The 27303-nt window shown below is 50.7% G+C and overlaps 1 protein-coding gene across 1 annotated transcript in view; it reads right to left on the bottom strand.

Annotated features, from left to right (window-relative positions):
* Cow (Proteoglycan Cow) overlaps positions 1-27303 on the bottom strand; it is a 127849-nt gene that overhangs the window by 37829 nt on the left and 62717 nt on the right. Inside the window, exons 2-4 of the mRNA XM_033480864.2 lie at positions 18642-18699; positions 8039-8141; positions 4768-4899 (exon numbers count right to left, since the gene is read on the bottom strand). Coding sequence (XP_033336755.1) covers positions 4768-4899; positions 8039-8141; positions 18642-18699 — 293 coding nt within the window. The remainder of the gene's footprint in view (positions 1-4767; positions 4900-8038; positions 8142-18641; positions 18700-27303) is intronic.

Raw genomic sequence — 27303 nt, 5'->3', positions numbered from 1 at the left:
TGTTCCGTTGAAAACCGAGTATCAGTTCGTAACTGGAAGTTTCCAGGTCCGCGATAAATTCCGCGTGTCCCGGGCTTGTTCTTTTTTTTCTTTTTGTTTCCCGTTTCAGCGGGGACACACGGTCGCGCACATGCCGTGTCTCAAGCGGCTGTAGCACTTCGTTTCAGCGGATTATTCTTTAAATAAATTCCTGTTTAAAAGCGGCGGCGGCGGCTGGCTCGGCGCTTCGGCCGACCTAAATTTTCCCGCGGTCGAGCCTAGGACAGTTGGAAATTAATTTCCGCGAGCCGACGAGATTTACGGCGGCGTGTAATGCCGCTCCGAACCGTGCACGTACACCGGAGGAGTGTCTCCCGCAATTTTTCACCGCCTCGGCGCCCGTTCCCGAGGGAACGAGTGTATCGAAAGAAGCCCGGCCGCCTCCTTCCGACAAATTTACAAGCGGCCCTCTCTCAAATTATCGCGCCGCCTCTGCTTTTCGGAACCGCCTCTTCTCGCTTCTTCTCGTTCCTTCTCTCTGCTTTGCTTCGAGGAGCCTTCAGAAATGTATTTAACGCCACGAGAATTCCAGGAAGCCTTCGTCCGGTCCGCGAGCGAACGGAGATAGTCGGCGCGCACGCGTTCGAGTCCCCGAAACGAAGCGTCGCGCCGACTTCGAGAGGACCCCGGGATAGACCGCGATCGATTCTTCGGTCCTGAGAAGCACCAGGGACGACCGAGTAAAACGGGGAAAAAGGTAAAAAGGGAGAAAACGACGTCGGATATAACCGGTTTCGCGACCCCTTTTAAATCAATGACGCCGCGTCGCGTCGCGTCGGACCGCGTCGGTTGGCGCGGCTCTTCGGAATGCCGAGTGCAATTTTACATGCCGTTTGTTTCAACGATCCGCCAATTCAGCGACGATGAAGAGGAGCGACGCGCTCGATCGCGAACACCGGAAACACGAGCTAAGAATACCGACCATAGCTGGAAGAGAGAGAGAGAGAGAGAGAGAGAGAGAGAGAGAGAGGACCGGGAAAAATAGAGAGCGCGCGCGGAGCTTACTCGGCAATAAAGAGGAGGAACGAGTGGAAAGAAAGGAGCGTTTCCCACTTTCCGCTGGCAAAAAAGTCGAAGCGGCGACAAAATGCTCATCGGAGTCTGCGAGCTCGTCCATCATCGCATTATCTCGCTGGTTATCGACTGGAGATCCCCGCCAGACTGATACTCTTTTCCCGGTTCCTCGGTTCCTCGCCCGGAGAACCGCAATTTCTTCAAGCAGTCTCCCTTCTTGAAATATTTTCGTGCTCCATCCTCTCTCGGTCACGACCCGCTCGCGCCGATGCCACGGAAAACGACGGCTCTCTTTCGTTTACATAAATAAATTGCAGCACGTTTCGCCAATTTTTCCGTTCTCGAACACGTTGCACCGAAGACTATTAAGCCTTTCGGACGTATTTTAACGATTCTCGCTCGCGCGATTGAACTATCCAGTGACAACCCGTTAAAAGCGTGAATTCTATTCTGGTTCTTTAACCCTTTCGCGCCGAGCGCCGCATATATGCGGCATACTGCACCGTTTATTGGAAACTGGTCGGACAGCATCGTCCGCGGAAACCGTCCGTGTAAAATAAAAATTGTTTGCAATTTGCCGGGGACGGATGAATTTTCATCGAAATAAGAATCTCTCGGAGAAGTTTTACGCGAAAAGATCGCGGCTCGAAATTAGCTGGCGGAAGAGAACGCGGCCGGATTTCGTCGGTACAAAGGTTTCATTAACGGCGAAGTTCGTTATCTATGCATAAGAAACGAAGCCGTTCCACCGTATTGCATCCTCGCGCCTCAAACTCCATTTCTCTAAGTAATTAATTAATCGATGACCCGGCCCCGGCGTCATCTTAATTATTGAAGGCAATCTTGAGCCGAAGTAACGAGATTTCGCCGGGAAAGGGGGCCTTGCTAGCTAGCACGAGCTCTCCCCTGAAACTTCGGGGACAGTGTAATAAAGCTCTCGCGTCGCGTCTCGTCGCGACGACCGCTCGTCGAACAATCCAATTCCCGCGAAAATAATGTCCCGATAAAATTGTAAGATCGGCCCCCGGAGCACTTCTTCCCGGCCGTTGATCCGCTAAACAGGAAAAAGCGAACGCGGCGTTTCACGAAGGATTCGCGAATCTCGCGAGATTCTCCCAGCATACCGAAGACACCCTCGGGGGTGTCCAAAGCTACGAATCCCGGGAATTTAGGTTAACGGGACAAATTTTTCTCTTTATCGCGGGTACCATCGAAATTTCGTTTTCCGTTTCCGAGCCGTCGCGCGTCGTTTCCGCACGCCGAATCGTAAATTCCTGCACGCTTTTTCCCGGCGAATGCCGATGCGAAACAAGTTTGGATTCCTCGCCGACAGCGGCCGTAATCCCGTGTGCACGTTAGGATGTCCTCCGCGACGTCGTAGGTTCCTTTTATGGAACTCGCAGTGTTCGGTAATTAAATTGCGAGGTGGAACCCATTCGAGAGCACGAGGTTGTCGAGAGGAAGTGAGGAGACGCGGTCTAAATGCCGAAGAACGTCGACGAGCGCGGCGGAATTAGACTGCTGAAATTGAACTCTGCGGTCGAACGAAAGTATTTCATATCTCCGAAGAATATCTCGTCGTTCGACCAACGGGACTAGATTACGCGTCGGATCTTAAATACTCGAAAGAACGATCCGATATATTTTTCACATCTTCGTGACAAAAACTGATCGTCCCGCGGAACAAGTTGGCGTCATTTCTCGCGAAAAGTGGGAACACACAGCGCGTCTTCACGGTCGATTTCAGCTTGGGAGAGAGATCGGAGCCGAGAGAAATCGGTTTAAATATTTTGCCAGGTCCAGAGCGGCGAATCCGGAGAGAACGCGGGCGGAATGGTTTCCGCGTGTTCGAACGGCTGGGGACGCTTTATCGGAAGAGGAATGGCGGATTATCATATTACTTCTCGTTTGTGAGCTGTATAGCGGCGGGAACAGCGTCTCGGAAATAACAGGGAAATATCGAAGAGAGAGAGAGAGAGAGAGAGAGAGAGAGAGAGAGAGAGAGAGAGAGAGAGAGAGAGAGAGAGCCTGGGTGGTGCCACTGGGGAAAGTGGATCCCAGTACCTATGTTTTGTTTTTCACGAGACATTAACCTGGAATTATTGGTTTCGCCGTTCTCTGGCTGTCGAACGGTTGCTCCCCCCGGGGGAGATCGAATAAAAGATCGGCTTTATGGGTCACGTTTCCGCGGATGCATACCTCGCGTCGCGATCTCGCGATCACAAAACCCTTGGAAATATCGCGCGACAAAACGCGATCCGTCGAGATTCGATCCGCCGTTTCGACTCGTCCCGGAACCGAATATTATCGGCGCGACTGCCGACCGGCCAGAGGCTGAACAAATCCGCGGCCGCGGATCACGGAGACGATAAGTCGGAGATCTAAAAAATGAATTTCGAAGGATTCCGCGGGGAAAAGCGGGTTAGGCCGAAGGGGGCCGCGCGTTTACTTTAGCGCGGCGCTCCGTCAAACAGCAGTTGCTCGCACCGGCAAGGGCACAGGGAGTCGAGCTTCTGGTCGTCGGCTGGAGAAAATTCCACGGGGAAACCAGCTCAGACGGAAGACGAGCGAGAGGAGGAGCGAGAGGGGAAGCGTTGCCGGCGAAACATTTCTTCCTACTTAAATTTGCACGAGCGAGCAGAGCAAAGAGGGTTTTCCATCCGCCCAGCTCCGCTCCGCTCTGCTCTTTCTCCTTCGCTTGTTTCCCTCCCGTTGCACACTCTTCCGTCCCAAGCGTGTGGTCCTTTGAAAATTCTTCTGAATGTTGTCGCAAGGGCCGCCGTCGAACGTGAAACAGTCTAATTGCGGGGCCCGTCGACGACCGACGGCTGTCGACGACGCGCGGTGTCTCCTTCGCCCAAAAAATTCGCCGCGGAACTCGTACGTGCACTCGTTCACGCTTCCCCCAAAATGCAAAACTCGAAACGGGACGTTAGACCCTATCGTTTTGACGATACAAATTCGTACAAATTGATTCTCGAACAAATAATTCTGTCGAAGGGTTAAGGTATCGCGTGGAACGAGAATTCGTCTACTTCGACGCGATCTACATATATCTCCGTAACCATACGCGATAATTGATCATTCGAAACGGCATTCGATATGTGCAAAAAGTACGTATTAAGAGAGCTCTTTGCTAGCTCGACATGCCTCGAAAATTCCATTGTTGTCCATCTTTTCGAGAAAAGGAAACACCGTTTGCTGATTCTACTCGGCCGAGATTGTATTTATTCGCACCGCTGCACGGTCTAACGCGAGCTCGTAGAAAACCGCATTGTCCGAGCAGACAGAGTCTGTTCTACTTGTCCCAGATTCTGCTAGTTTTTATCGCCCCGAGATCTTCGTTCGGATTAATATCGTCGGGGACACAAGGCGTTCTTTGCCGATTACACGGTGCCAGAGATTACGCGGGCTGCTTCTACTCGAGACGGTCTACTTTCGAGTTTAATCGCTGCGCCACGGATTCGGTGCATTCGGGAAAACACGTGAACGCGATAACTGGAGTATATTTATCCCGGTCTAGAAGCGCTAACTCCGTAGAAATATTCCTCGAACTAACGAGGCTCGTTCTCGGGACGCGGATCGCACGAGAAAATCAGCGAAAAAGCAAATATCGCGAGTTCGTCTATTCGTCGATTTCCCACGGGGCGTTCTCGAGTCAATATTATTATTCGAGCCGATGAGAGCAGCCCGCCGGATGAAAGGGACACTTACTTGGACTCGTCCTGATCCTCGTCGTCGTCCTCGGAATCGAAGAAAGCGTCGTCGTCCTCGGAGTCGACCGAAGTTTCGGTCCGCATTCGTCGGCTCTGCTGGGTCATCCGTGACTTCGGGATCACGATGTCCCTGGAAAAATCAGATCGACGAGTGTAGAGAACCGGTCGCGACGAGTTCTCCGCGGCCGGATCACCGACATTTCCACGGAAGCATTCGAACGGTTCACGCGGAGCAATTTTTCCCGATAGAAAGCGAAATATTTTTCGGACGCCAATTCTTCCGGCTCGATTCCTAAAATCGCGGGATTAATTCCGCAGAGAAAATGTTCGATCCGCTCGACAACGACGATTCCGCAGCGGAGAAGCTGGGAAAGCTCCGATGGTCCCCGTGGAGCCCGGGAGACCTCGAATTTCAAAACTTCACCAGATCTCTCGTGTCAAGACGCCGCGTCGCGCCGACACACGTTGCTCGGAAATGGAATAAGTTAAAAGCGAGTCGGTGAACGAGCCTGGAGAATGTCCCGGCATTTTCACGGGAAGACTGGGCGACATTTCGCGAGACAATTGAACCAGTCGTATCTCGATCTCGTTCGCGAAACACCGAGCATTCGTCCGGAACCGTCCGAAGCGACGAATACGACCGGCTGGCCTCGTCTGATACGCGTCTCGTTTGCGCAGCGTGCAACAGTCCTATTTACAGATAGGACTATTTCCAGAATTCTGCTTTTTTTCCGAAAGCAATCGAGCTTCGGTTCAATTTTTTCGCGCTCGAGAATCGAGCTCGTTTTCGAGCTCGCAGCCTTCGAGGCGTTCGAGAGGAAGCTTCGGCTTTCCGCCGATAAAGAGAGACGAGGGTGCAACGAGCAGATCGAGATTACAAGCGTCTCGGACCGTTGCGAGGGACATAACGTTCGAGGTAACGATCGGAGGGCCGTGTGCGCGCGGTCGGACCTTCGCAAATTATGTTATGAATTCGACGTAACCCCGTTTCCGCAAGACATTTCGCCGGCTGTGGGTCTCTTAAGTAGTACAAACTGACATAATCCTGTCAAAGTGGAATGGCCCCGAGTGTAGTCGGACGTAATCTGCGAATTGCCAAGTCTCGCTTTGTAATTCAAACTGCCGGCTCGACGCGATGCTGCCGCGGCTTTGCAGAGCGGGGTCTCTGGCAAGGAGAATGGACCTGCGTATGGTCGGACATTGGAGGAACGTTCGCGAAACGGCGAAATAAGTGGGTCGAAACGATTTAATAGCGGAACGTTGCGTAATCAGCCTCTTAGAATTTGTAAAGCTTCCGAATTGAACCGGAAAGTAGCAACGCATCCTACGGAAACTATTAAATGATTCGACTCGGTGGCAAGTGTCGACGTTTTACGAGATTAGAAAAATTCTACAACCTTCAAATCGTACCGGAAGGTAATAAAAATTGACGCGAAGTTGTCCGAGAAGGATCAACTTGCGATGCAAAATCTTTCAATTGATTTCAAAGTAGACTTGGCCAGTGGTACGAGTGAAAGTATAGGGGACGGACTAAAAAAATTCCGCAACCTTGCTATCGAACCAGAAAGTAATAAGTATCGATGCGAGAAGTCGACCGAGAGGGATTAGAACGGTATAGAAAAACGCCGAGCAAGTTGTCACCCGATAACAAGTAGTACGAGCCGATTCAATGTCGCCGCAGTAGCGCGTATCAACGAGTAATCGGACTCTGAGAAATTCCACAGCCTTGCAACGATATCGAAAGGCGGCAACGGCGAATATAAAGTTATTCCCAAGCGATTAGCATCGTGTAGAAACCTTTCGAGTTACTTTACCGTCGTTAAAGTTATAGCCTTGAACTGGCCAAGAGGCAAGAGACGCGGGTGTAAAGTCGCCCAAGATGTATGACAGGTATAGGACTCCGCCCGAAAACTAGTACAGTAATGTCTTCCTAATTGACGCTCGGATTGTTCACAGAAATGAACAATTTGGGAAGAAGGCTAGAGCCTTCTCGCTCTCTCGTTTTCTCTCTCTCTCTCTCTCGCTCTCCCGTTTTCTCTCTCTCTCTCTCTCTCTCTCTCCCTCTCTTATTAGAATAATCGCATTTTCTTTTCCCAAATTGTCCATTTTTGTGCATAATCCGAGCGTCAATTAGGGAGACATTAGAACGTCAGTTAGGGAGACATTACTGTATCTTATTTAGCCTTCTCGAAATCAAATTTAATGGGCCGGCATCGAACGGGAGAGTGGTAGGACTCGGGGTATAAGGTTGCGCGAGGTGGTTCAACATTTTCTCTGGGAGAAATTCTACACCAGAAGGAAAATGAAACCGCGGAAGGCTCGAGAGGAGGCGTCGGGGCTCGAGTTTCGCGGGATTACAGCGATCCGGTGTTTCCGGTCGCGATCTGCCGCGGCGTGCCGGCGAAATTCTTTCAAGTGGAAACGGGCGTGGCCGCGCGGATCCGGATTAAAACACGATCGAGATCATCGTATCTCGGCGGAACGATAATTTCGCGAGAAATTCTGGCCTGGATATCAGCTGAGCAAAGGTAGCGCGCGCGCGCGCGGGATTATCGTGCGTTTCGCGGCTGGAATTACGATCGACGAGAGAGAACGAGAAAGAGAAAAATTTCTCATTCGAGTTACAATTCGCTGGAAGATTGCGGGATTATCGCGGAACTGATAACCGGCGTGGCGCGGCGTGTCGAGTGTCTGCGAAAGCCTCGTGTTTTCTCTCGGATTCAATAGTTCCGCCGCGCCGTTTTAATCTATGGCCCCGTGATCCAGGGATCCATGCTCGGTCCAAATGCTCCCGGATTTCTAAAGGCTGGATTCTCTTTCTATAAATTCATTGAATTAGCGGGCTCAACTTGCCAGAGGGCTCGAGCAAAGTGATTCTTCTATCAAATTCCCGCTGTCACCGGACGAATATTTCCAGGCGCGAGTCGGGAGCTCGCGTTAATTTCCCGCGGAGATCGTTCGACATCGCTCGCACACGGTTCCAAGATGGATTCCAGGCAGACTACTGTCGATAAAGTACGCTTGGAGATCGACGATCTCTGACTTTGGTCGCGGGATTAACACTTTTTGCAGTCGAATGGCGACTATCGAGCACCGACGATCGAATTTACTGTAATTTCGAACGATTTGTGCGCTGCTAAAATTTCTTCTGTTTTTAGTAAACTGCTAAAGCTTGAAGCGCGATGGAACAGGAATTATTAGCGTTTCAAGGACGATCGAACGATCTAATGCTACACCGATTGTTCTCTACGAAAAATGTAAAATCTCACCCGGATTTGTGCAGTTCCTTCTTCGACACGCAGACAGCCGTAAACGTGTCTTCCAGCAGACACAGCTCCTTCTTCTTGCAGTTCAGAGGACGACACAGTTCACCTGAAATGAGAGCAGCTCCGTTAATCGAATCGGACGCGGGTTGAAAGATACATTAAAATAATCGAAGAATTCTCAGGCGAATTCTCGCAGAGAATTTTTCCCGGGGATTCGTGGTCTAGTAATAATATCGCGGCGAGCGGTCTTCGAATCGAATAAGACGGACGTCCCAGGACGTCGGGACACGTCGAGACACGCTCCTGGATCGCGACGAAGAAGAACGGACGACGTCGAGGAAACCGGTGAATTTCTCCACGTCGTCGATCGTGACCGCGAACGCTATAGTTTAATTTGCCCGCGAGAGAAACGGCCCCCGAGCCATTCTTCTCGTTTTAATATCGGCTCCCCCGTTCGCCTTTCCCTTCGCCCTTCTCCCCCCCCCCCCCCCCCACCCGTCGCTATAATGGACATGCAAATTCGGTCTATTCGAGAAACATAAACGACCCGCGATTATTCCGTCTCGCGGCGACGGGCCACGGTGCCGAATAATCGGCCAAATTGAAAGTACGCGGAACCACCCACGGAATTCCATATTGTTCGAATACGTTTAACATGCAAATAGGCCGCGCCTAACTCTATTTATTCGAGGGAAATGAAATCTATCGCTGGAACGAAGCAACTGCCCCATTATCCAAACACGCTTGGGCTTGTTCGATTAGGTTTTCGAGAAGCAAAGGGTTAAATGCGACACAATCTCTGTTGCGATATTACAGCAATGTCTCCCTTACTGACGCTCAAATTGTGCTGAAAAATGGACAATCTGGGAAGAAGAGATACGATTATTCGAGCCTTGCGGTTCGTTCCTATAATTATTGACAATCGATAACCAGAAAAAACGAGCCACAACAAGCCTAACTAACAGCGTCAGGTAGGGAGACATTACTGTACAGTAATGTCTCTCTAATTGACACTCGGATTGTCCACAAAAATGGACAACTTGAGAAGAGAAAATACCATTATTATTAGAGCCTTCTAGCTCGTTTTTTATGGTTGTTGGCACTTCGTAACTATAAAAATGAATTGCAAGGCTCGAATAATTGTATTTCTTCTTCCCAAATTGTCCTTTTCTGTGTACAATTAGGGAGACATTACTGTATTGGTAACTTCTTTCGGCAACGAGCATAGGACGTCGCGAGCATAGGATTTCAAAATCGATAGAAAAAGGATTAAAGGTTCTATGAATCCGACGATGAGTTCCGTAAAAATGACACCGGTTTTTTTTTAAATATTTCTGTTACTTCTCCGCGATATTTCGCAGGATTTTTGGGGGAAAGGTGTCGAGATATTCGGCGCAGCTCTCGGCTCTCGTTCGATTTCCAAGAGAGCCGAGTTTCCGATCGAACGTCGACGGTCGATCGCTCGTCGCCGGATGAGGACGTGAGAGGACATTAATTTCAGTTTGTAGAGCAGAGGTTCGCCGTGGCGTTGAAGAATCGCGGCGCGGCGGCATTGTAGCGCGCCGCGAAATGTTTGCCGAGCCGCGTGCACCGAGGGAAACGGGGACATAATGGAGCTTGCAAGCTTATTGCTTCGAAATCGGAAGTAACGCTCTCTTCGGCAGAGAACGAGAGGAAAAGAGCGCGCGCGAGAGAGAGACAAAGAGAAAGAGAGAGAGAGAGAGAGAGAGAGCGAGTGGAAAAGAGAAAAAGCAAGCTCGTCGAGCACAAAGCGAGGCTCGAGGATGCCAGCCTCGGGCGGGAACACCGCCGACATTCCATTTTCTTTGCCGAGAAATCGAACGGTCTCGCTCGACCTCTCGCTACAGCTTCGCGTCAAATTGTTTGCACAAACGCACCGGCTTCTCGCGCCAAACAAAACGAATTCGAGACGCCGCGCCGCGCCGCGAAGCTGCGCCGTGCTCTCGTCGCGATCCGAAACGCGATCGATCTCTCGCGATCGATCGACCGCGCGGTTCGTTGACACCAGAGAGCTTCTGTGCGAGCACTTTGCTCGAGAAAATTGCAAAAATTCCGATGCAGACGCGATTTGTGCCTGCTCGAACTGCTCTTTGTTCCAACAATTTTTCCCTTCTCTTTAGGAACGGAGAGCGTCGCGAGGACCGTGTCATTTTCGAAATCGATCTCGAACGTCCGGTGTTGATCTTCCAGCGGACCGGAAACGGATCGTCTAAACTTTTCGGACGGATCACTCGTACCCGGTAAAACTTTGCGTAGTCGTGGCTGGCCGGAGGATGGATGATAACGCGAGCCGACAGTTTCCTCGAATCGAATCGAATCGAGTCCGATCGAATCGGATCCGATGATTCCAGGACCCCCCCCCCCCCCCCCGGACCTGAAGTCGGATTATACATATACACTGGCTCCGGAAAGTCTACGCTAAATTCCCGATTTTCGACAAATTGCAATATTGCTCGTCGATGCGACCCACTCGCATTGCAATTCTGGCATTAGGCGCGACAGAACTGCGCCTTGATAGGCCAAAAACGATGCAATTTCCTAAACGTGTTTGCTATCAATTTCTAGAATATCGTAGTTACGATATTCAAAGCTGTCCTAATTTCGTGAAAACGGAGTCGCGCCACGACGAACCTCATTTCGTAGCTTCTCCAACAGTTTGTTGCAACGCGTCGGACGACGGGTTACGTCGACGTCCGACCAGGTTCTCTCTCGTTGGGAAAACAACGGCAGAAATTTTCGCTCTGTTTCTGTGCGCGAAACCCGTCCACGGTTTCCGTCGCGGACGAGTTTCCGGCACGGTGTCGGCCGCGTCTCAATTTCGTTGGCCGGAAACTCGTCCGCGGCCCTCCTTAATTCGTGTACGGCCGCCTTTAATTCCGAACCGCGCCGCAAACGGTCCAACTTTTAATTAGACGCGTAATGGATCCCTCGACCACCGATTTCGGACCTAAACCCGACCGGTGTTTGCGATACAGTTTCGGCCTCTCGGATTGCGCCGGATTCGTCCTGCACGCGATCGGCGACTCTCTTTTCCGAGCCGTTTCGCAGATTTATTCTCCCGCGAGATATACCGGATCGAGAATGCCGGGCTCTTGGAAAACACCGGGTCGACGAACCGTCGCGACGGCTCGATGCCGTCGACGGCGTAAATCCGATGATAAACGACCCCACGGCTCGCGAGCGCAGCCCTAACGTCAAAGTTTCGCCGGTCCGGCGAGGGATCGTCAAAGTCCCTCGCCTTTACCAAGTATTCGGGACAACCCTTTGGCCCGCTGGTTCCCTTCGAATTCGCGACCCGAGATCGAATGAAATTACTGCCGGGCCACCGTTAACGCGGGATCTCGTAAAGCACGCGCGATTCCTCCGAGCGAGAGAAATCTTTCCAACGCGCAGGCCAGCGAACTCGAAGGGGGCAAGTTTCGTTTCTTCGGGCTCGTTAATCGGCCAAATGGCTCTCAGACTCTCGGAATCGAATTCAAAAGACCGAGATTAGCGCGTCTGATCTAATTGCGCGTCGACTTTCCAGCTGAATTATTTCGTTCGATGGGATACAGTCGTTTTAGAAATGTTCCCGGCTAAAAAGCGACTCGCGGAAGACTGCTGACGCGGATCAGGATTCAAAGCGAAGCGACAAAGATGCGACAATTTGTGCCGGAAACGGAACGAAACGGTGATCGGTGTTTGTTGGAAAGGTATCCTGAACCGGGGCCGATCTAGGAAAGCGTTCTAAACTAACACCTGACTTTTCATGGAACTCTGAATTTAACCAGAAGTTAAACCGAAGCGACAAACTGACGTTTCGAGGGTCCAAAAACGAACGAAGAAAAATCAGTGCTTTCGCTGGAATCGACTTATTCAGGAATTCTGGACTGGAAGCTAAGCTGAAGCGACAGAGTGTTGCAGGGAGCATCGCTTAAAAAAAGAGTACGCTTAAAAAGAAAAGAAAAAAGAGGTAAAACTAGTGCAGCAAATAAATTTGACTTGGCAGCAGGAATTCGAAGAGGAATGATAAAAGGGTGGGTTCAAAGGAGAGCCTGTTCGTCTGTAAAAGGTCTGGGGGACAGGTTACGGAATCCCATTAGAAGGATTAGGAGGTAGAAGGAAGAGAGGGTTCTGATCGGAGGAGGCTCCTACTAGGTGGAACAAGCTGATCGATTAAAGAATTAACGAGCTCGGCGCATTAATTCAGTGGCGTAGCAGGTTCGAGAGCGCGGGGCCGAGCCGGGCCGGGCCCATTAGCCTCGTAAATTATCCGTCTATCTTAGCGTGGATTATACACGGTGACCTCGGCCTCGGTTCACGCGGCATCCAAGCGGCAATAGGATATCGATTCGAGCGTATATTACGCGACTGACAATTACAGCGCGCGGCGCACAATGGGTCCGAAATGGTCGGCAGAGACTTCTCTCGCTCGTGTATTAGACCCCCGCGAAATAGAGATACACCGGGGATGGATTCCCAGGTGCCATGCCGGAGAGCGTTTCACGGATCGGATCGAATGATCGACGAGGCTAATACCGAAGATGCTGGATAATGCAAGCGACGCCGCGCCGCGCCGCGTTGCGACGCGTTCCTCGGCTTCTACGATCCCGCATCGATCATGCCGAACGTTATCACGGCAATGTACACGACTTCCGAGTTGTTCGAGGAGCAGGTTATACGTTCTTCCTAATTTATTCGGGAGGAGATACAGTAACGTCTCCCTAATTGACGCTCGGATTACAGTAATGTCTCTCTAATTGACGGCCAGATTGACCACAAAAATGGACAATTTGGGCAGAGGAGATACGATCATTCGAGTCTTGCGATTCATTTTTATAGTTACAAAGTGTCGACAACTATAAAAATCGAGCTAGAAGGCTCTAATAATCGTATCTCCCCTTCCCAAATTTTTCTGCATTTTTCTGCACAATCCGAGCGTCAATTAGGGAGACATTACTGTACAGAGTGTACGGGAAATCGTAATACTAACCGACCTACGGAAGATTTAACGCATTCGTGGAAAGAATATTGATGCAATTTAAGACGCGAGTATCGGAGAAAATCTACGAATCAACTCGATGAAATTCGCGGAGACAGAAATCGCTGCGCCTTCTTATCGCAGAAATATCCGCGGCTTGTTTCGAAGCAACCGGAATCGAGGCTGGAAGGCAAGATGCGTCGGGAGGAACTGGCGCAGGTTTATTGGAAGCGGAAACAGCGGGAGATTACTCGAAAAACTGGAAGAGTTAGTGGAACCGGCGGTAAGTTATTCCGGAAAAATACGATCGCAGAAGTCTACTCCGGGGAACCTAATCCCCCGGCGGTTTACAAGAATATAACTCGCAGCCGCCGCGAAGCTTCGCGGAAGTCTACTCCGCGGGAATTCCGACTCGGATAAAATAGGATCAGCTGGGAAGCGGCAAGGCGAGCATTAATATTTGGTCCCTCGCGCGTCGGACCAAGCTTCCTCTAATATTTCTTTAATGTGTACTCATTCCAATGGACCCGATCTGCGCGCATTCGAATTAAAGCGATCACGATTCTTCTAGAGAAGTCGTACATTTTTTTGAAAAAAAGATAGCGCAACGCTTCGTCATCCGAAGAATCGGGATATCGATCGAAAAGCGTACTTTTCACGCGGAAGTCGTCGATTATCGGCGGATTGGCGAAATAACGACAGCGTCGATCCGTAGCACGCGTCCACGTCGCGATCGGTGCGCGGTGCATTTTTATCGGCGTGCAGTTCGCGAAGCGTGCAGCTTGCAGGCGGCGGCTCGCAGACGGGGTGGAATGCGCCGAGCGGCGCGGCACGGCGGTTCCCGTGGCTCACAAAGGGGTTAACCCACGGGGCTATTATTATGACCAGCCTCGAATCACGGGACAGGCTTCCGCGGTTATTTCTGCTGAAAGGGGACAAAGTAATTGCGGCCAGCGTGCACACACCGACCGATTCAACTCTTTCGTGAAACGTACCGCGACCGTGGCGTTCGAGGGAACCGGGAGACAGAAACAGCAGAGAGAGAGAGAGAGAGAGAGAGAGAGAGAGAGAGAGAGAGAGGGAGAGAGAGAAAAAGCGTTGGAGGACGGAAGGAAAATCGGATTTATCGATTTGCCGGCGCCAGCAACGGGAGTAAAATTTTCGAGCGGTTCGTGGGATGCATTCTCGAGCGAGGTGCAGAGAGGCGGGGTGGGGCGAGGCGCCGCGCCGATGGTTCACGTCGCGAGATAGATATCCTATTTCGCGCGGAACCGGGACACGACACGCTTCTGAATCGGAAATGTTCCTGGCGCAGCTTCCCGGCACCGACAGCCCGGGATATACGACACTCTCTTCCCTATTTATCGCCGTCTTATTATTTCTTCGTGTTTCCATCAGTCGCAGGCGCCCGATGAGATACCGTGAGCACACGCTCCGCTCCCTTGTCTCTGTCGCTCAACTTCCAGTCACGTAATTACCCTGCGTCGCTACGTCTGCGAAATTCCAAGGCACACGCTCTGTCTACTCGAATCTCGTCGAACAGCACCCTCCTCGCTTTCTTTCGGAATAACCGGAATCTACTTGTTACGAAACGCGACTCTATTCCAACTATTGCATTGTCCGGAAAGTAATTTCGACTCCGAAGAATGTTAGAAACGCGCTAGAACAAACGTTTTGCCAATATGAAACGAGAGTTGTACCAGCATAAGATTTCAAAGCTACCAGAAAAATGTAAAGAACCGAGTTATTGTTCTATAACTTCTTTTTCTTGACATTTTTTTGTTATAGAACTGTTATAGAACAGTAACTATAGTATATAGTATAGTTATAGTACAGTACAGTACAGTTATAGAACAAATAAATCGGTAAATGATGTTTTTTTAAGACATTAAAATCCGTTCTCTCGTGAAACATCGATGTTACAGTAATGTCTCCCTTATTGGCGCTCAGATTGTGCAGAAAAATGGACAATTTGGGAAGAGGAGACACGATTATTCGAGCCTTGAAGCTCGTTTTAATAATCGTCGACAATTCATGACTATAAAAACGTACCGCAAAGCTCGAATAATCGCATCTCCTCTTCCCAAATTGTCCATTTCTGTGGACAATCTGAGCGTCAATTAGAGAGACATTACTGTACTTCACGAATAACCCGATACAACATCGACGTAACTATTCATAGATATTTTGTCAGGATCACTGTTACACATATCTTCGTTATCTAGTAGCATTCGCATTTCTGTTATACATGCTTCGAAGGCAGAGCTTGGTTGGACGCTCCTTGACCACCTATCGCCGCAGATAAGAGACGATGCACCAAACTGCACAGAACAACGTGCAGAGCGAGAAGAATTGTTCTTTCGAGCGAAACACGTCGGATTAAACGTTTCGCATGTCCGAGGTACGCAATTCCCGATCGAATGCATCATGAATTTCACCGAAACGACCCGAAAAAGTTTGGTCCCCGTGTTATCAATTTTTCTCGCTTCTTTGAACGCCGCAACGGCGCAGCGATGATCCAATTTTTTCGCAGAATTCACTGGAACAAAGTTAAAAATCCGCTGATGCTTCACCGGGAACACGTTGAACACGCGATAGCGTCTGTACGCTGCTTGTTTGCGCGATCGTGAATACAGCTATGGGGAACAAGAGCCGGCGAGAGCAGCGCGGGTTGCAGCCAGCGCGAAAGAGACGGAGGAAGAGTGAAAAAGAGGAAGAGATAGATAGAGAGAGAGAGAGAGAGAGAGAGAGAGAGACTGAAAACACAGAGAAAGAATGGAGGGACACGGCGCGTCGCGTCGGCGCCGGCGCCGCGGCGGAAGATAAAACGATGCAATTGTCATCGTAGAAATAACGAAACGAGTGCGCACGATTCCATCAATCCTTTGTGCGCCGTTTCCGCCCCCGAAGCTGATCTAACCGCGCGCAATTTACGAGGGACTCGCGACCCCGTCTCGCTCCTTGCGCGATTAATCGAGTTCGAGTTTCGAGCCTGAAACTTTTCTCCGGCAATTCCTGCAATTACCCCTTTCGCGGTCGCCCGAACCGGCGCCGCGATCTCCCAACATCTGGATTTTTATGCAAATTTTCGATCTTTTCGAAGCGAAGATCGCGCAACGAAACGGCTGACAAAATCGAACGTTCCGTGGATTTATCGGCGACCGAAAAAAGGCATAAATCCCGTAAAAAGGTAATATAGCAGCAGGCTTTGTCATTTGCGCGGAGAAAACCTATGAAAAGCGTATTTATCGCGCCCTCTCGTTGCAATTCCGGGCAATGCGCGGCTCGCGATCTTGCTCGCTCGTTCGAAACCCGGAGAACGCTGGTCCGCGACCATGCCGCGGCCAATTCCATAAATATTCCGAGGGGATGGGAGGGCCCAAGGGGGCCCCGAGAGCGCAGCCAGCGCGCGAGTACCGTGATCCATAAATAAATTCCCCTCATTCCGTTGATCCTGGCTAATTAATCGTCGGCTTCTGTTCTAACGCGATCCCGGGCTCGATACATATTTCCGACTGAGTAATTAGCTACCTTAATTTTCTCGGCCGCCTGTCGCTGCGCAACACCGGCGCGGCGTCCATAAACTTTCAAATTTTCTGCCGGCCCCCGGGATTGAATTAAACGCCGCCGCGCCGATCGGGACACCCGCCACCTCGTTGGACAAATTCCGAACGCTTTCGCCAAATTATGGTGTCCCTTGGTTGCGCGGAAGCCAAATCGGACCGAATGAAATCTATCGGGCGCTTCAAGGTTCGACGAAATCTATGAGAGCTCAAAATTCAGAGATCCGAAGAGCTTTAAGAATTCGAAAAATCCACAGAATTTCGGGACATTCGCGGGGACCAAGGGCTCGAAACAGTTCGGAGAACTCGAAGGACGTCGAAAGGGGGGCTAAAAGAGCTCGCGAAGGACTCGGAAAGCTGCGAACACTCGGAGAAATCTGAGGACTCGGCGCGCCGCGAGTCCGAAAGCTTCGAAAGTGCGCCGGATCCGAAAGTTTCGGATCCAAAGAGCAGAAAAGAAGCCCGCAGCGATCGAGTAGGCTCCGAGTGAAAGCCAAGCGCACTTCCGTTGTTCCGGCTCGGGAAAAGCTCTCCCCAATGAAACGACGCGACGCGAGGCGACGCGACGACGGCGTGAAGCGAGCATAATTCGCGAGCGTCGACCTTATCGATTTCCCACGGCGAAAGGTTTCCCTTTTTTCCTCTCGCGCTCTCCCTAGCATCCCTCCGCCTTCCCGATCCGCCGTCGGGTTTTCTCCGTTTCCTAACGACGCGCGCAACGTTTGCGCGGATCTTCTTCCGGGAAATTTAACGCTGACCCGCGATAAATATCGCATTCGGCGCGGATTTCGACGAAGTTCGCGGGTCAAAGGCATCGTTCGCGAAATCGTCGACAACGTCGCCTCTCGGGAAACGGGTTGAAACCCGACTGTGCCGAAGTTTCGAAAGCGAGTTCATCTTACACGAACATTTGCCAAGATAATCGGCGACTCGAAAATTAAGTCTCGGAAGTTTGCCAAAATATGATCGCAAGAATTTGAGAAGGCTGTTGCGTCGTCGTCGACTTGCCGCAATCGTCGAAAGAGGAATTTTCCTAAATCTGCCGGGCGATTAAAAGCGACTAACGTTTAGAAGAATGTTAAGATTGAATTTGATTTGATAATTCGGCGCGGCGAAGCCCGTTTGGCCGCGCGATTATTCCATTTCGCGAGATTCGCCGCGCGGCTTAATTAATCAATTTTTGCGGCGAGTTTTTCTCGCCGCGTGCGGCGCGGCGAAGAGCTCTGCGAAAAGTTAACGAGAAAGGAGTTTGGTTAGTGTATGCAAACCGTGGCGGCGGGAGGAAAGTGGAAAAGCTGCGTATCCTCTTGGCGACCGATTAACATAATACCGTATAATTTTCGTGGGCAAAGGTTCCAACGGACTCGCGCGGCCGAGGTAAGTTTAATCCTCCGCCTTTGCTCGTTTTTTCCTCGGTGGTCGTCGCGATGCGGAATTTGCGACCGGACGAGCCGGGCTAACCGCGAATAATTCTCCTTTTTGTTTCCCATTGGCTTTTTTCTCCCTCGCCGGCACGCTCCGGCGGCGGCCTCTTCTCTTCTCTTCTCTATTCTCTGCTCTCTGTTTCATGTAATTGCCCGTCCGAGCGAAACCGATATTTTCCGACGGGCCAGGAGACCGTCGTCGATTAATTGATACCGCGATTATTAAATTACGGCCAGGTTTTTCCCGGTCGAATACTGAAATTCGCCGGGATATTAAATCCACCCTGGAAATTGGACATCATGCGATTCCTATTTTCCTTTTTTTTTATCCTCCTCTCGTTCACCGTTCCCCCTCCTCCGCCGTTGTCGGCAAACATTTTTGTTCCGCTGCCGCGGATCGGAATAATAAAAAGGGAACCAGAAATATTTGCCCTTGTCTCCGTATACGATTTTTTCTTTTGATCTCTCGACGTCCGAGCAAGCATTACGGGGTTTTTTCCCCACAAATCTATGGTCGCAGTCGCTTATTATTATTATTATTATTATTCGCGTCTGTTATCTGAAATTTCCAGGTTTACATTCCGATCGACGACAACAATGATGATAAAAACAAAAACAATTTCGTATCGACCACTTACTGTTCGGATCGTGTATCCATCTCTTCTTGTCCCCCGATTTCATCATGCGCGTGTCATCCTGCAACAGAAACGTCATCGTCGCGATTAATTCCGGAAATATGCGCAGCCGACGCGTCGATCAATTATACTTTATGAAAATTGTTGCAAGAAACGTCCAACGAAATGGACGCGTAAAGCGTCAATTTTGCGAGAAAGATCGCATCGCGGACGAAAACGAAGGAAAATAATTGATCGGCGCGACAGTCGCGAAACGGCAGCTTTATGCGGCGGCGCTGAAACAATGCTATAAAAAAGCGGCGATAAGGTGACGATGTTAAATTGGTGAGTCGCGATGCAAATGGCTTTTCGGAAGAACGATCGTGTTAACGGGCGAGGCGAGCATGCGACCAGGATGCCGAAATAAAATGTCCACGGTTTATCAGCGGTGTGGGCGGAGGCGTGGCAGTATTCCAAAATTTCCATGGAGGACTCGCGAAATTGACTCGCCAAGCCCGATAGGATCGTTCTCCGGCATTTATCAGGGAACTTGCTAACTTTCTGATCGATCCGCTGACAACGGTTCGCCGACGGTTCCCGTCCCGTGCACGTGCCCCTGCGCCTGCACCTGCACCTGCACCTGCACCGACACGCTTGCACCAGCAAGTCGGCCCGCAATCTCCTCGGGTATATCAGCGCGGCAGATTTTCGCCGGTCCCTCCCCCTTTGCTATTTTCGATATTATCCTCGAATTGTTGCGAACTGGCACGTGAACTATCACGCGAGCCGAGCACCCATCCGCCCCCGCGATCGCGTCCTCGGCCTCAACTTTCACCAAGGGCCTTTTGCTCTTTCCGCGAGCAACCCTGAATTCGAGCGGCCCATTCTTTTGCCCGAAACTTCGCGAAAATCTTCTTCGCAAAATTCGCGCGCGTTACCCTCGCCGTTCCGTCCAATCTTCCGCTAATCCCGCCGACGGACACGCGAGCTTTCCGCCATTTAATTAACACTTTCGCGCGCAATTACGAACGACGATTTCACGATCCGCTGCTGAATGTTACGCGACGAGATGTCACGCGTACGTGTTAATTAGGGCGGGCCGAAATTCGCGGTAGAACAGGGTGCGATTCTACGCGAGAAAATACGAAAAGAATTGATATTAATATTAAAAGAATATTTTATATACCTATAGATATGTATACCTCTCGACACAACAAACCTCGACGAAGTTTCGGCATCGACTAACCTTCGAGTAAACCGGGAAACGCAAATTGAAAAGAAGCTCTGCGAAAAAAAGGTGAGTACGTAGGTCGACCGTTGTTGTCGCAGCCGCTAAAGGGCAACGGTTTAATTGCCGAAATATGGAGATAAGCTCCGGGGGTGGCGTGTGGACTCGGTTCGGGGAATCTCGTGCCGAGGACGACCTTGAACGGTAAAAACGCAACCGTGTGCCGGTCGCCGGAAATATTTCCGTCGTTGGGAGAGAACTGGCCTTGTTCGCGGCGAGTCTCGCGAGCGCGCGGCGAGGTCGTTGTTAATTGGGTCACAGAGGAACCGTCGCGTTTTTTCGTTCCGTTCGTTTTTTTTCGGGGGTGAGAAGGGTGCAGCTACCGGTAGAGAACGGCACAAGTTCGCGGAGAATTAAATTCTGCAATTACCCTGCCATTCAGGCACCTTTCGCAGCCGCGACCTCGGGGATCCGTTTTACCGGGGAGCCGATGTCAGCCGAAAAGAATCGGTTCGTTTCGCCTCCGCGGCCGAAACCTGCCGAATAGTTGCGCGCTCTCGAAAAATCGACGACGAGCAATTAACCGGTTGCTTTGTGACGCGTCGACGGTTTCCTTTTTCGTAGACACCGCGAGCGAAACATTTTCATACGGATCGACCGAAAGAGTTTCGTTGTTCTATCTAACGAGAAATTCGTGGTATTCGTTTCTCCGTTTGATCGGAAATATTCTTTGCGTCTGAAAAGGATAATTGTTTCGTTTGCGACGGAACATATATTGCTAGTTTATAAAAAAGGAATTCGTTGAACGCAAATTGCGATTACGAAGTGATTCGGTTCTATGAAACGTTCGGAACTACAGTAAACTCTCTCTAATTGACGCTCAGATCGTACACAAAAATGGACAATTTGGGAAGAGGAGACACGATTGTTCGAGTCTTTTTTACAATTATCGACAATCTGTTGCTATAAAAACAAGCCGCAAGGCTCGAATTCGCAAGGCTCCTCTTCCCACATTGTCCATTTCTGTGGACAATCTGAGCGTCAATTAGAGAGACATTACCGTACCAAAAAAGTATTCGAATTCTATTTACGCAACGATGCAGATTATTTCGTGCTCGTCGATTTAATAGCATCTCTCGTTAAATTCTTCGGTCGCATTCGTTCCCGCAGGGCCGTAAGAAGGCTGCGGCGCCGTTACGAGCGCCGTTTCAGCGTGTTCGAGCGCGTTTCAGCAGAAGGGCCCCGCTCACGAACATCGCAAACGACGCGACGAGAGACCCTCGAACACGCGAAGAACGTTTGATACTCCCGGCTCTCCCCTGTTCTGGAAATGCAAATACCGGTCGCCACGAACACACAATTAGAACGGAATGATGTTTTGCAATTAGGGGCAGGGGGAGGGGTGGCGGCGGTGGCTGCGGGGGACGGTGTAGTTTCGTCGAATCGAAGATACGAGGGCACCGGCACCGGCCCCGTTCCACCGAAAGGCGTTTGCGGGCTTTCAAATTGCCCCAGCGAATCGCAGTCTGCTCGCGACAGCCTCTAATTATCATCCTGCGGGGGAACGAGTAGTTAGCCGGTTTTAACGGCGTCGAATTCGCTGCGCAAGCGTCTCGCCCCCTCGGAAATATGTCGGTCCTTTGGCGAGCCTCGCGTTTCACGAATACCATTCGTCGCGAACCGAATAATGCAAAAATCTATGTCCGAATGAAACATTGAACGGTCTTCCGGGTTCACGATTCGATCGATGTCGGTCTGTTTCGGGCCTCCGGAGTCGGTAGAAATTCGCGCGTTACTTAAATTAGCTCGCGGTTCATTAAAACGTTACACCGTGCTCGAGGTTGCATCGTCACTAAAGTTTGATCGCGACACAAGATCTGAATAGCGCGATCGCGCTGTTTGGGACTGTAAGGGTTAAAAAAAGTATACCGACCGTTGTCCCGCAGTCGGAGATGCACCGAGATCGAATGCACTCGCCGGAGCTTGTGATCTGGCGCAGCCTAGTGCAGAAAGTTCGAGATGAAGACGTTCGCGAGTCAAAAGAAAAATGCGGCGACGCTTTGGTGAGCGAGGGAGCTTCGGTGGAATTTTTGCACGCGTTCCGATCGATTTTGCCCGGATCAGGCCGATCATCCGTCTGGATGGACGCCTGATTCCATACCGATGAAAAACGCGTCGGCCGCAGCCGGCTGCACAGTGGAAACAACCCGCCATTAGTCAGACACGGCCACAGGGAACAGACGCGTCGCTGGCTCGCTCGCTCGTACGTCAGCCGGTTTCGGGGGAAAGCCAGTAATTCTTATTTTTTCGGTCTGCCTGAAAATCTGTGAATCCGTCGGATCGGATCTGATCCGATCGAATCGTGCGATCGTATTTTATTTCTCTATGATCGATCCTCCGCCGTGATTACGACGCGCGCAGCATTCCGGTAATCATTTCGCAGCAAAAATTGCATTGTTATCCGTGGATCGCGAATCTTTCAGCGAGATCGACGTTCTTTGCATTCGTTGGGAGAAGCGGTAGTCTGGCGTTAACGAGTTGTTAATGACGTATCTCGACGGTGTCGTTACATCTTTTTAACAGGATCACCGTCGCCATGGAGTGCAAGAAAAGTCGTACAAAATCAGAACGATTTGCAGTAATGTCTTCCTAGTTGACGCTCAAATTGTCCACAGAAATGAACAATTCGTGAAGAAGAGATACGATTATTCGAGCCTTGCAGTTCGTTTTTATAATTGTTGAAAATCGGTAACTATAAAAACGAGTCGCAAGGCTCGAATTCGCAAGGCTCCTCTTCCCAAATTGTCCATTTTTGTGGACAATCTGAGCGTCAATTAGGGAGACATTACTGTATATCGCGATATAGAAACAGAGAAAACAAGATTTATCGCAGCAATCGTGTAACTTCTGCTAGCTAGAATGCTAGAATGCTGCTCGCCGAAATACTCGTCGTTATTCCGCAACAACGTCTAATATCAATCGCGCTCTCGAAACTCGGTCGATCCGGCATTAATTCGATATCACCTCGCCGGATCGTAAACTCGCGATGTCGTGCACCCGTGGATGTCCTCGCGAGAGCAACTGTCCGTTACTAATGCATCGAGAAAGAGTCGGATATGGCAGCGCGTTTCGTGCCGAGGAGCAGCAGGAAGGGCGTGCATTATTTAACATGGAAATTCATTTCCAGGAACGCGGCTCCCAGTTTGTAGACCGAGCCTGGGCGCGGCACGGGTTATTTCGCGTAGGTTCGCGGACTCGAAAGGCCGTTTTCGACCGGTCGAATAATTCACAAACTAGCTCGAATAAAAGCGCCGAATTATCTTGTTTCTGCGCCGGGTATCGGAACAACGAAGCAGCTCTGTTACGCAGCTGTTTTCGCCTCTGCGAGCGATCGCGACGATTTTCCGGAAGGATCTCCTCTCTCCCTCTCTCTCTCTCTCTCTCTCTCTCTCGCAGCGAGCGCGACGGTAACGACGTCGACACCGAATTCCGCGTGCCGGGAAACAGTGTCGCCTTTTGTAATTCGACTTGGCCGTCGAGCGACGCGTTAATTGCCAGCCGAGGGTGTACCAGCGCGTTAAAATCGAGTTTTCCCGAATCGCGCGCAAGAGAAGAGCAAATTGAACCCTCCGCCGGATTAAAATGGCTCAAGACGTTTCTAATACGCGAGACGTTCCACGCGATCCCGGGAACAAGCAACTTCCTGCGACACCGGGGATCCTCCAGAGGCGCAACGAACCTCCTGCAATTGGGGAACATCCAACTGGAGCAACGATCCTTACCAATTAACGTCCGTAAGCGCTCGTTCCCCGCGCGATGCATCAACATCGGCCTCGATTAGTCTCGCCACCCTTATCCCCCTCCCTGTTACGTCGCTTCTCCCTCACCGACAACTCTTTTTCGTCTTCGCGATCCATCCCTTCGTTCCTCTCTCCGATCCCCTCCTCGATTCCCGGTCTTCTCCTTTCGTCCATTTTACACGTGTATTTTTCACCCTTCCTCCATTTCTAGAAATTCTATTTTAACAATGTATTTCAAACTTTAACAATATAAATTTCGCGAATAGACACGGTTAACGCATTGGCAGTGTTCTGATAGTTCCTGCAAAATCGAAGTCCAACAGGCAAGAATTTTATAAAAAATTATTCAAAAAGCTACAATAATCTCATTCATAATTCATGTAATTATTTCGATTAACGTGACGCGACAAGTTCGTTCGAAATTACCATTAAAAAGGTAAAAGATTCTGGGTCCGTGGAGATCGTCGATGCGACTCGAGCTCGAACAATGGCTGCAGACCATTTTTCTGGTTCGCCAATTTCGTTGTTCTCGCACGCGCTGTCAATCTCCGCGGGCTTTCCCGCAGTTTTTCCGCAAGCGGTATCGGTTGTTTTGCCATGGTCGTGAACCCCGGCGTTCGCGGCGCTGCCACCCCAAGAAACTGGGCCACGGAACTTGGGCAATTAAGCGTCTTTACGCCACCGCAGCAACTTGTTTCGAACTTGTTCCGAGTCGCAACTTGCTCCATCAGGGCGCAAACGTCTCGCCTCGCCCCGCCTCGCCTCCGCCGCGGTACAAAATTCAACCGGAAATTTTTCTTTCTCCTTTTTCGATCCTCCTTCGCTCCGACCGGCCGCGACCGCGACCCGAACCCCCGGGTATCTAGAGATATTACTTCGGAACAGCCGCCGTTGCCGACCAACCGACGAAAAATCGAGGAAAAAACGGTCCTGCCATCGTTCGAAAAATTGCCTTTCGGATCTACGCGCATGAAATTAATATCGCGGAAACAAAAATGCTGGAAGAACAACGGCTCGGGAGACAAATACCGAGACTGGGTGTCTTTCGCGGCTGCGACGCTGCGTTCTCATAGAACGTCTGCACCATTTAATGTGACATTTTATCCAGATTTTGGAATCAGTTCTTCCATCGTTGGTCGAAGCGGCCGAGGTCATTTTCAAAGGAGTTTGGAGTTCGTGCAAGCGAGGCAAGAAGAAAAATGCAGGAAGGCTCGAGGCTGAATAGAAGTCAATTCCGGGATCTCTCGCGGTCCCAGGATCATTATCTCTGGATCAGCCTGTACAGTTGGCTATCGTGACCGCGTCGCGAGTCACGTCCACGATGACCGACGTAACGCGATTCCATCGGATCGATTCCATAGAAGAACGCGAACGAAGATCCGACGAAGGCAACCTCGGCTGACCGGATACGGCACCACGGCGAACGGCGAACGGTGCACAAGGCACACGGCCCGAGGTCATTCTGCTCGATCTCCGAGGACCGAATTGCGGAGGAACGGCAGTCGCCGTTCTGCTGCACCGCTACAAAATGCATTACCCCACCTGCTCCTCGGAACACGAACTTCCGCTAGGACCGCGCGATAGCTCGTGAATTCGAGGCGATCGTGAATTCACTGATCGGTGCCCGGTGTGTCTTTCCCGACGCCCTTTTCCATCTCGTCGTGCTCCCTTCCTCTCCTTTTCCCCATCCTATTTTCCTTCCCTTTTCCGTTCTCCGGCGGAACGATCGTCCCCAGGCACCGAAACGTCGGCCACGGAAAGTGCTGATGCACCGGCCCGCTGAGAGCATTATGATCTTATTAACTCGACAGACATTCCGCCTTAGGAATATCGAGCTGACTCGAGCCGCGTCAGATTCCCGAATACCGACTCGATTGTCTAAGATATCGAAATTCTCTGTTGTTCGATTACGGTTCCATCGACGGCGATCCAATCAACAGTATATTTACAGTCAATGTCTCCCTAATTGACGCTCGGATTGTCCACAAAAGTGGACAATTTGGAAAGAGGAGATACTATTGTTCCAGCCTTGCGGTTCGTTTCTATAGCTCCTCTTCTCAAATTGTCCATTTTTGTGGACAATCTGAGCGTCAATTAGAGAGGCTTTAGTGTACTTGTTAAGTGTACTAACTCTTTCTCTCTTGACCGACTAAATCAAAAAGTGCACTGACTCTTTCTCTCTTGACCGACTAAATCTAAAAGTGTGCTATTTCTTTCCCCCTTGCCTGACGCGACACGGATATCTGTTACTTGTCTATTAGTCTATTACAATAATATCTCTCTAATTGGCGCTCAGATTGTCCACAAAAATGGACAATTTAGGGAGGAGAGAGACGATTATTCGAGTCTTGCGATTCATTTTTATAGTTACGAAGTGTCAACAACTATAAAAAACGAGCTAGAAGGCTCTAATAATCGTATTTTCTCTTCCCAAATTGTCCATTTGTGTGCACAATTTGAGCGTCAGTTAGGGAGACATTACTGTACAATGTTATCCATGGATCCGTGGCCACGAGAATCTAGAACCTTTGAAATTGGCCTAAGGTGCTCGAGAAATCTTCGACCCGAAGCTCAGGGCCTTGAGGGCGATGCCGATGTCCTCGAAGATCCTAGACCTCCTGATTCTAATGACTGCGCTATCGTTAACGCTGCAACAACGCGAGCTCTGAAAAGAGTCCACCTAGAAGAACGAGTTTGCCACCTTGGAGAAAGAGGCTAGCACCGCGGCAAGCGGGAAAGCGAGAGGAATCTTTAAAATTCCGCAGGGAAGAGGTTTTTCTATTTAATACGAGGCCTGGTGGCGCCTCGAGGATCACGTAGGTCATAGACGACGTAATGCCGTTTTATATTTCGTTGCCGAGAGAGCCGATCGGTCTTACTTTAGCTCGTTCTTATTTACAGCGGAGGGTGGCCGGCACACGTTCCAAGGCGGCGCGACGGTTCTACGTGCAGTTTTCACGCACGTACGACGTGTCGTCCGTGTTCTATCGTTGTCGTCGTCCAGTCGTATAAAGTATAGAGCATATCTCGCGTTCGTCGCGGGCATCGTTGGCCATCGCGGCCGCTCTATGTCTTTACAGCTCGCACGGCGTGCGCTCGTTTCCGCCTGTTCGACAGCGACGAGCATCGTCGTCGCTCCGACATATTCATGCAGACATCTTTCCGAATGTGCTCGGCTTACCGGCCGCGGAGATACCAGTCGTGGAAATACGAGGTCGCGCTACTGCGAGGGCAAAACGTTTTATACGAGCTCTCGTATAAACGCGCGAGCAAACTTTTCGTGTCTCCGACACCTTCCACGCTCGCTCTAATCCCGTCGGGGAAATCCCACGCTCTTGTTTCGCCGTGTTACGCAATCGCATACGACAATTCGAGTGCTGCAGTTATTTGCATCGGGTCGTCGATCGACCGAGCGCGATTCGAGTCGCGTCGCGGCGAAGGAGAAGAAAAAGGGCGACGGGATAATTCGCGACGATCCATCACTCGCGTTGGGCTGCCGGCTCGAGTGCATTCGAGGAGAGAGTGCGGTCCGCGGCCAATCCATTTTCCCGGGAAAACGCGCGTCCGTCAAAATGCATATCCGACCGGGTTGCCCGCGTCCGCGTACGCGCAAAAATATTCGACCGTGTCCGCCGAATTCGCGCCGCACCGCGTCCCG

The sequence above is a fragment of the Megalopta genalis genome, chromosome 2 (assembly GCF_051020955.1).
Source record: "Megalopta genalis isolate 19385.01 chromosome 2, iyMegGena1_principal, whole genome shotgun sequence".
NCBI lineage: Eukaryota > Metazoa > Arthropoda > Insecta > Hymenoptera > Halictidae > Megalopta > Megalopta genalis.
The sequence above is the reverse complement of the archived record's forward strand: the minus strand, read 5'-3'. Positions and strand labels throughout refer to the sequence as shown.